The sequence below is a fragment of the Rhinolophus sinicus genome, linkage group LG07 (genome assembly GCF_036562045.2).
Source record: "Rhinolophus sinicus isolate RSC01 linkage group LG07, ASM3656204v1, whole genome shotgun sequence".
Lineage (NCBI taxonomy): Eukaryota > Metazoa > Chordata > Mammalia > Chiroptera > Rhinolophidae > Rhinolophus > Rhinolophus sinicus.
The window spans coordinates 82,325,511-82,336,047 of record NC_133757.1 but is presented as its reverse complement, the minus strand read 5'-3'; the positions used below and the strand labels follow the sequence as shown (position 1 = coordinate 82,336,047).

At 39.7% G+C, this 10,537-nt stretch overlaps 1 protein-coding gene across 1 annotated transcript in view; it reads left to right on the top strand.

Annotated features, from left to right (window-relative positions):
• The first annotated feature begins 252 nt into the window (after positions 1-252).
• Positions 253-10,537, top strand: part of ADGRE3 (adhesion G protein-coupled receptor E3) — a 44,230-nt gene continuing 33,945 nt past the window's right edge. The window contains exons 1-5 of the mRNA XM_074338118.1: positions 253-347; positions 4,254-4,304; positions 6,001-6,094; positions 9,072-9,081; positions 9,319-9,339. Of these exons, the coding sequence (XP_074194219.1) occupies positions 323-347; positions 4,254-4,304; positions 6,001-6,094; positions 9,072-9,081; positions 9,319-9,339 (201 nt within the window). The 5' untranslated portion in view covers positions 253-322. The remainder of the gene's footprint in view (positions 348-4,253; positions 4,305-6,000; positions 6,095-9,071; positions 9,082-9,318; positions 9,340-10,537) is intronic.

Here is a 10,537-nt window from a genome sequence, read left to right as displayed (position 1 = left end):
CTATGTAACTGAAGGGCATGCCTTACCTAGGGTCAATTGATTCTGTCATCCCAAAAGCAATCAACAATAGCTAGAAAAACTTACTACCAAGGAAGCATACGAAAACAGTGCAGACAAGGTATAGAAAATAAATAAAAAGCAGAACCATGGGTCTGATGGTGAAAGATGAGAAGTTCACTTTTCTGAGAAAAATTTCCTGTCAGCTGACCTAAGATACTTACGTCAATTCTCATGAGATTTCCTTGAGATAGGAAAAGTGGTTGGCTTAAAGCGCAGTAGGGAGCTTCAAGAGCTGGCTGGCAAGGGTTCCCTGCATGCAGGAATGCAAGAGCCATCACTCCTTCCAGGTATGTGTAACCTTGACAATGACTGCATCTTAACCTACCCCCTATCATGAACTGCTTGGTTCAACAATTAACTGTCTTTTTCTTCTCCTCTTTCCTCTGAACTGCTTTGAACACTCCTTTTTTCTTGGATATGGTTTCCTTCCTCACCACCCTATTCAAGCTACGCTTTCAAATATCCCTAAAATTTTCATTATGGTCCAATCCAATGAGTTGTTCATCTTCTTCACAGGTTTTGTTTCATAATTGATATCCTCCCCTCCTTGATGAATTCTGTGACCTAGCGCTGCCCTGACTCTTCTCTGCCTCTCTTGCTATTGTTTCCTCCCTACTCTTTCCTTTTCCTGTACCAAGGTTATTATTAATAATAACCAATGTTTTTGAGCACTCACTATGCACCTTACGAGGTCTGCCAATTAAGTTCTCGAACTCATCCTAGGAAAAGTACTACATACCTCATTGCTGAATATCACTATGGTCACCTTTGAAGTACACCCCTTGGGAAACTATGCACCCATGCCAGTGCCTAGTCCACCCTTCAAAGCAGTTTTGGAACTCTTTTTCTGGAATGGCCATCAGAGTTGTTATCGTATTACCCTTGATGTCCTGAATGTCATCAAAATGTCTTCCTTTCCCAATATTTCCTTTATCTTCGGGTAAAGAAAAAAGTCATTGGGGACCAGATCAGGTGAGTAGGGAGGGTGGTACAATATAGTTATTTGTTTACTGGCTAAAAATTCCCACACAGACAGTGCCCTGTGAGCTGGTGCATTGTCCTGATGCAAGAGCCATGAATTGTTGGTGAAAAGTTCAGGTCATCTAACTTTTTCACACAGCCTTTTCAGCACTTCCAAATAGTAAACTTGGTTAGCTATTTGTCCAGTTGGTACAAATTCATAATGAATAATCCCTCTGATATCAAAAAAAGTTAGCAACATTGTTGCAACAAGTCTGCGAACTTAATTGTCACACCTCGTATGTATATTAACCCATTTAATCCTCACAATAGGCCCATGAGGTAGGTACTATTATTATTCGCATCTTATAGCTGAGAAAACTAGGGCACAGAGAAGTTATGTTACATGTCCAGAGTCACACAGCATATAAATGACAGAGTCAGGATTCAACCCAAGCCATCTGACTCCAGATCATTGCTATAATGTTTTTTTCCACAGGATTCTGCCTGGTGTCTTGTCTTTGTCTACTCCCTTTCCCTAGAGGAATCTCATGATGCTGTGGCTTCAACCACCACTTCAGTGCAGATGGTTCCCCAACTCAGAAATCCAGTCCGTCCTTCTGGCTCCAGGTCAAATAACTATCAATAGCCACAATATCAACCAAAGCTTACATTTATCGAGCACCTACTTTAGCCTGGCATCAAGCTGAAATTGGTTTGCCCTTTGTCACACAGCATCTCCACATTACAGATGTGAAACAGCATCACAGAGAGGGTGTATGACTTGCTCAAAGTCTCACAACTATTTAGTTACAGAGGGAGGGATACACCATAAATTCTATCAAAATATAAGCAACTTGAAGGCAAATGACGTGTCCCCTCACCTTTGCAGCCCCTTCCTCAACATCTTACCTACAAGAGGTGTTCAGTATACTGGGGGTGCCAAAAAATGCATACAAGTGGACACTTTGGTCAATGTTGCTCAAGCAGTAGTTCGCCATAATCAGAAGTGTCTGGGCACAGATGGTAACTTTGAGCACCTCTTGTAATTGCAGGAGTCAAACATGACTTGTGTTCGTTCTTTGTTATCAGTATATATTGAGTATTACAATTTTAATAGTTTTTTCCTTTCTTAAAATGTGCATACATTTTTCTGGCACCCTCTATGTATCTGTGGAATCCAATTTAAGTGAGAGTGTGCAATTTAAATGAAAGAAGCCCAAACAAGATGTTTCCTGCTTTAGGGCAACTGGAGGCAGAGTCCTAGACACTTCTGAGATGGATTATTTGTGAATTTCGGTTATGTGTGAACTCTCTGCCTTCATCACTGGATGGAACAGACAGTGTAATAGAATGAGCATCAGGTCAAGAATTAGAATGGGATTCTCATGCAAATAAAATTATCATAGAGACAGCTAACATTTATGCAATGATTTCTGTACTTTTTTTCAAATTTTTCTTTATTATAGTTTCAGGTGTACAAAACAACGTAATAGATAGACTTTACACGCCTCAAACAGTGATAACTCCCCTCCCCCAATCTACTGCCCCTCTGACATCGCATACAGCCATTACATTTCCACTGTCTCTATTCCTTATGCTGTATTCCACTTCTTGTGAATATATATATTAAATTATAGTTGACATTCAGTATCATTCAGCTTCAGCTTCAGGTGTACAGTGCAGTGATCAGGCATTTACATCATCCCTGAAGTGGTCTCCCTAATGAGACAAGTGCCCATCTGACACCCTACAAAATCTTCACAACATTATTGATTATATTCCCCAAACTGTCTTTCGTATCCCAGCAGCAATCTTGTGGTTACTGATTGTGCTGTCTAATCCCCTCACCCTCTCCCTCATCCCCACCCCACTCCCATCTAGCAACCCCTCAGTTTTTCTCTATATCTCTGAGACTGCAGACACTGTACTTTATGCCTTTCCTCATTCAGGTCAACACCCCAACCCCAGAAAGTAGGTAATGCTGTCACCATGTTTCAAGGAAACCTAAAGTAACTTGCCCAAACTTGCACAACTGGTGTCTGAGCAAATTGAAACTGAGGATCGGTTTCCTCATCAACAAAAAGAGTTAGTGGATGGTTTCTGAAGTCTCTCAGAACTCGGATTCCAGCAGGCTGATGACACGTGCACATACCATTGAGCGCGGGGTTGCTGGCTGGGCTAGAAGGAGACCCTGAAGATTAGCCTTGAGAAAATGTGACAGCACTCAGACTGCCTGAGGAAGCAGGAAGCACTTCCGCCGTGTTTAACTAGTTGGAAGCTGTTTCTGGGCCATGATTATTAACAAATGGGGTGAAAGCATGGCAATATGAACAACCAACAGGGTTCTCTTAGTGTGCACTGGTTGAAATTTAGCTCTGGCGACTAATAACCTTATTGGCAACTTTGGCTACCCCCTAAGAAAGTGGGCCCTGCTGATGAATGGATAAAGAAACTGTGGTATATACATACAATGGAATATTATTCAGCCTTTACAAAGAAGCCAGTCCTGCCATTCACAACACTGTGGATGAACCTAGAGGACATTATGCTAAGTGAAATAAGCCAGACACAGAAGGATAAACTGCATGATTCCACTTAGATGAAGTATCTAAAGTCCTCAAACTCATGGAAGCAGAAAATAAAATGGTTGTTGCCAGGGGTCGGGGGAGGGAGAATGAGGAGTTGTTTTCCATGGGAACAAAGTTTTTCTTACACAGATGAATAAGTTCCAGAGATCTGCTATAAAACATAGTACCTGTAGGTAACAATAATATCAAGTATAACTCAATAAAGCTTTTTAAAAAGTGGGACCTGGTAATGGAAGGGTCTCTGTTTGCCAAGTGGGGTGATAGGTATATAGTTTGTTGGAGCTGGGATAGACTTTGGTTCCTGTGCAGCCTGACCGAGGCTGCCATGTCAGGAGGAAGCCCAAACAAGCCCAGGCTCTGACACCACATGAAGGGAAGTAATGCCCAGCCAGTTCCAGCCCCAGCCCCTGTCTAACCGCAACAATATAAGAAACCACCCAGCCAAGTCCTTCCCAGATTTCTGACCCACAGAAATAATAATAAAATGAGAGATAATAAAAATGAACGTTGTTATTTTAAGCCACTATGTTTTTCTGATGGTTTGTTATGCAGTAGTAGATAACTGATACACAGTCCACAGAGAATTTCCTGTAATGGTTCCTCCATAATTTTATGTCTCTTCCTTCTGCTTTCCTGTTCCAGGGCTCTGCATTCTGCTGAGTTTGTCAGGCGTCATGGTTCAGAAGGCCAAAAGTGAGTGCTCAAAGCCTGGCTCTTCCATAGCCAGAGACCAGGGAGAGAGTGGATCAAGAATGAACATGGGGTCACCCACACCCTCCAACACGCTGGAGGAAAGGGGCTTATGTTGGGAACAGAACTTGGGCAGGGTTGCTCCTATCTTGTTTTGTTCTTTAATTGATCATTTCATCAAATTTGGAAATCTTTTAATTTATCTTCTTATTGTACTTTTATTTGGATATTTGTTTGTTTTTAGTAAGCATAATGTGCCCAGTGTGGAAACAGAACAGTGAATAAAACCCACACAGTCTCATGAAGTAAATATTCTAGTGGGAGAGACAGCATGCTGGTAACCGTTTCATTCTGATCATAAGTCAACAGAATATGAACCAGACCATTACAGGTTAGCTTTAATCCCTTGGAAATCTCACTAGATTGTGATTCAGCGGGTCTGGGGTGGGGCCTGAGATTCTGCATGTCCAGCCAGGGGACTCATTCTGAGAAGCCACGTTCTGTGCTGTGTTCCCCGTCATGCTCCCAGCACCCACTCCCCATGAGTCTCTCCATGAGCCCCAAAGCTTGAGATATTTCCTCATCCCCATTCTTTCCTCAAATTAAAATTCTTAGTGTATCTCTGTCTAAATGAAGTTATCCATAGGATTACATAGGTAACATATACCATTAAAAGAATATACCTTCCATAGTACCCTCCAAATACAAATTTTTATGATCATAGCTGACACTTATTACGTGCCAGACACTGCCGAAAGCACTTTGTATGTATTAATTCACTTACTCCTCACAATAATCCATTTTACAGATGAAGAAATTGAGACACAGGAAGTTTAAGACTTGGGGAAAGACACACAGCTAGTAAGTGGTGAAACAAGAATTGAACCCAGAGTCCCAAGTCTTAACCAATGCATTCCTCTTTTATAAATTCTGCAATGAACTTGAGAATAGCACAATTATATTGCATTGAAATTTTTGTGTTAAAATTAATTTGTTTCATGCCAGCCCCAATCTTTTATTGTGCGTAGGAATCCCACTTTTTCTGGGTTTGAAACCTCTTAATTTTTTTTAGATTTTTTTAAAATGTATTTTTCAATTATAGTTGACATACAATATTATATTAGTTTCAGGTGTACAACATAGTGATTAGATATTTATGAAATCTTGCCATTTGCGACAACATGGATGGATCTAGAGGATACTATGCCAAGTGAAATAAGTCTCTGTTCTTCTCAGACAGAGAAAGACAAATACTGTATGATCTCACTTATATGTGGAATCTAAAGAACAAAATAAATGAACAAACAAAACAGAAACTGACTCATAGATATAAAGAACAAACTGATGGTTGCCAGATGGGGAGGTTAGGGGGTTGGGTGAAAAAGTGAAGGGATTAAAATGTACCAATTGCCCATTATAAAAATAGTCATGAGGATGTAAAGTACAGCATAGGGAATATAATCAGTAATGTTATAATAACTCTGTATGGTGTCAGTTGGGTCCTAGACTTACGAGGGGAATCACTTCATAAGGTATATATATGGTATCTCTAATTTTTTTAATGCACTGAGATCTCACAAAAAGAAAATGGTGCAGCCTTCCTCAGCCTCTAGAGGCCCTGCTTAGAGGCAAAGCCAAATGATAACAGGAGAGTTTTTGACCCCGGTGACATCTGACCTGTTGGGTCTTCTCCCCTCAGGTACCTGTTCCCAGTGTCCCCAGAATGCTTTCTGTGTCAATGGCACTTACTGTACCTGCAGTCCGATCCCAGACGAGGAAGGGCGAGCAGGACAGTCTCTACTTGGCTGATGCTATTGTTGCTATTTAGCCTCTGTGTTCCTGAGATTCAACTCTTTTGTCTCATGAGGGCCTTTGTAGGTTCTTTGAAAATAATTTCCCTCTCCCCGAATCACTCCCCTGAATTTCCCTTGATTACAGCAAATTCCTCCCTATATCTTCCTCATCCGAGAGGAATTTTGTGATTCGTCCAGCTGCTTCCTGCTGAAGTGCATTGCAGTCCCTCTTGGACAGAACCGAAGCAACCCCACACCAGAAATCTCTTACACCTGACCCATGTCTAGTTCTTGGAAAATAGTCACTCAGCCTTTGCCCAAGTGATGGGGTGTACGGGTGTGGTAGATATCTCTCCTTTGCCCGATACAAGCCAGTGGCTCACCCTTTAGATTTTTTAGGAGGAAATGGGCACCAGTCAACTGAGTCACCACAAGATACAGACAATGCATAGTTAGCTGAGTGAACTCCTTTCAATCCTCTCTCTCCGGGACTGAGATGAAGAGGAAAGAACCCACACATATTTCTCCTCTTGGGTGGGAGTGGAGGGGTTCACAGCACAGCATCAGCTCCCTCCAGATAAATCCTTCCCCTCTTATTTGCCAACTCCTGATCCTCAATATGAGTGAAGGATATAAGAATCATATGACCAGATTCCAGACACCTCCTCCCTTGCAAATATTGTATCTTGGCCAGTTCCTCACTTGGGAATGTGGTGTCTATTCCAGTTGATGCCAATGCTGAAACTTCCCGTTTAGTAACTGTTTTTATGACAGGTTAATGTCACCATATTAACTAACTATGTGCATTTTAAGAGATCATTCTGTCAAAAATGGAGGTGATATTCGAGCATATTTGTACTTGTGGCAAAGGCACCCACAAGTACAAATAGCTTTGGGTTGGAATATGTCTAACGGGTTCAATAAAAAGGAAATGAGGTCACTGTATCCATAGTCTGGGACGTAATAGGGACATGGGTTGGAGACAGAACTGGGGGCCAATCTTGTAAAGCCACCATCATCTTTTTTATTGAGATATAATTCATACACCATAAAATTCACTTTTACAGGGTACAATTAATGGATTTTAGCATATTCCACAGTTGTGTACCACTAACTATCTAATTCCAGAACATTCCACCATCTCAAAAGGAAACTCAAAGTCATTAGCAGTCACTCCCCATTTACCCCTCCCCCCAGCCCTTGGAGACCACTAATCAATCTGGTTTTTGTTTCTATGAATTTGCCTTTTCTGGGCATTGCATATAAATGGAATCACACACGGTAACATATGGCCTTTTGTGTCTGCCTTCTTTCACTCAGCAGAATGTTTTCAAAGTTCATTTTTGTTGCAGTATGTATGAGTACTTTGTTCCTTTTTATGGCTGAATAATATTCTATTATATGGATATACCACATTTTGTTTATCTATTCATCATTTAATGGACATTTGGGTTGTTTTCGCTTTGGAGCTATTATGAATAATGCAGCTGTGAATATTGTATACAAGTTTCTGTTTGACTACCTTTTTTCAATTCTTTGGGTTATATACCTAGGAGTGGAATTGGTGAGTCATATGATAACACTGTGCTTAACTTTTTGAGAATTTCTGAACTGTTTTCCAAAATGACTGTGCCATTTTACATTCACACCAGCAATGTATGAGAGTTGCAGTTTTCCCACATCTTTTTCAACAATTCTTATGATCTGTCTCCTTTATTATAGCCAGGCTAGTGGGTATGAAGTGGTATCACATTATAGTTTTGATTTACATTTCCCTAGTGAGAATCTTTTCATGTGCTTGTTGACCATTTCTATATCTTCTTTGAAGAAATGTCTATCAAACTATTTACACATTTTTTAATTTGGTTATTTGTACTTTTATTATTGAGTTGAAATTCCTTATATACTCTGGACATTCGTCCCTTACCAGATATCAGACTGGCAAAGATTTTCTCCCATCTGTGGGTTGCCTTTTCACCCAGACCGACTCATAGCCTTTAATTTCTTCCATAGTATCTACTCCAGGCTACTAATTCAAGCATATATTTTCCAAGTATCTAATATGTGCTAGACACTGGGAATAGAAAAACAATAAACCATGTTGCCTACCCTCAACAAGCTCACAGTCTGTGGGAAAGACAAACATATAAGCAGCTTGATTACAATACACCTTGCTAACAACTGCTGAGATAAAAAAGAAAAAAGTTGCCATTTACTGTGTGCCAGGCATTATGCTAGTACAATCTAGCGAGGAAAAGAGAAATCAACCCTGAGAAACGTAGCCACTGGTGCTGACACTCTACTGTGTCTGCCATATCTTTGTAATCTTAGGCAAAAGTAGGGGGAGTAAGTACCATGAGAAACAGCTTGTTTACATTACTTAGTATCAAAGTATCTCCTGACCAGATACTATTTGAAAGGGTGAAATAGAAGCTTTACAGTGGGAAAACTTTACAAAACACTGTTTCATCTGGGGATGAAAATAAGCATCCCCAGAAATTAGACAAATGGGCATCATGTGCCTCCTGATAAGGTGCTCAGAAAAACACGAACCAATTTTGTAGTATTGGTCATGCCAAAAATTCGCATAACCTGATTTTAATCATGAGGGAACATCAGACAAACCCATATTGAGGGACAGTCTACAAAATTACTGGCCTGCACTGTTCAAAATCGTCAAGGTCACTAAAGACGAAGACAGAGTTAGGAACTCTTCCAGATTCGCCTTTCCACTTTATTAATAGTGTCCTTTGAAGCACAAAAGTTCTTTTAATGAAGTCCGATGTATTTATTTTCTCTTTTGTTGCTTGTGCTTTTGATATCATATCTAAGAAACAATTGTTTCTGACAAATGCTCAGTCTGTATAATATATTCCTCCTTGTATTAAATAATGAAAGAATCATTTCTAATTTTTAAAAATTTATTAAGGATTTCAAACTAAGAGCTGAAATGTTCTACTTTTAAATTTTTTATTAGAAGCTTCTTTGTAGAAGCATATGATTGATTTTATGAAAAAAATGTATAGTTTCTGTTCAAGGAATGTGCGATTCTCTGCGTAGGTCTCTATCTTTTTCAATCTCTATTATCATCTCTTTCTACCTCTGTCTGTCTATGTGTGTGTGTGTCTTTGTCTCTCTGACTCTCTCTCTATATATGTGTGTGTGCTTATTGATTTTATTTATTAAATCAGTTTCTCCAAATCCTTACTTAACTTATCTACTAGATTTTTCCTTTGTTTGTGTGTGCTTATTGATTGTCATATTCATTTCCTTTCTATTCTTATTTATTTTTTATCTACTATCCTGTTTACGCAAAAATAAGACCTAGCTGGACAATCAACTCTACTGCGTCTTTTGGAGCACAAATTAATATAAGACCCAGTATTGTATTATATTATGTTATATTATATTATATTATATTATATTATATTATATTATATTATATTATACCCAGTCTTATATTATAGTAAAATAAGACTGGGTCGTATGTTCATTTTTGCTCCAAAAGACACATTAGAGCTGGTTGTCCAGCTAGGTCTCATTTTTGGGGAAACACGATAGTTGTGAGAGAAATATGTAAATTAAATATCCCAGTACAATTGTATTTTCATTTGTTCTTGCTTCTTGCCTTTCTACTTGTTTTTGCTTTCTGTATTTATCTGCTATGTTGTTGGTGGGTGCATATTTATGACTGGGATATCATTTTCTGTTAAGTAGCAATACCTACGAGTAGTACCCCACTTTACCTTGTTTAGAGCTTTGAACCTTAAATTCCACTGAATCTGATATTAATATTACCCATTCTGTTTTATTTCTGTTTTAATTCTCCTAGTATCTCTTCGTATACCCTTTATTTTTAACATTCTTATCAGTCTTCTGAAAAAAGCATATAGCTGAATATCGTTTTTTTGGCCCAGTGGTCCAGTTATCTATTGCTATGTGATAAACCCCACACTTATTGGCACAAAACAACCACTTTATTAGGCTCATGGAATCTATGGGCCAGGGATTCAGACAAGGTACCTCAGAGATGGGTCTTCTCTGCCCCACGATAGCTTAGGCCTCAGCCAAAATGCTCAAATGGCTGGTGGTGACTCAAATGGCTGAGGGTTGGAATTATCCAGAGGTACCTTCGCTCCCATGTCTAGTGCCTGGGCTGGGAGGCCTCAAAGACTGGAACCGCCTGCAGTTGTCATCTGGAGCTCCTGTACTGGATCCCTCCTTGTAGCTTCAGTTAATGGCTGAATTCTGAGCGAGAATGCCCCAGCCTGGAACCTGCAGAGAACAAGGCTTCCAAGAGACCCTGGCAGAGGTGCGTGTTCTTTATGACCTTATCTGTAAGTACCATTGTGTCACTTCTGCAATTGTCTGTTTACTGAAGCAGTCACAGGCCAGCTCAGACACAAAGAGATAAGAAAACAAGCCCATATCAAAATGGAAAGA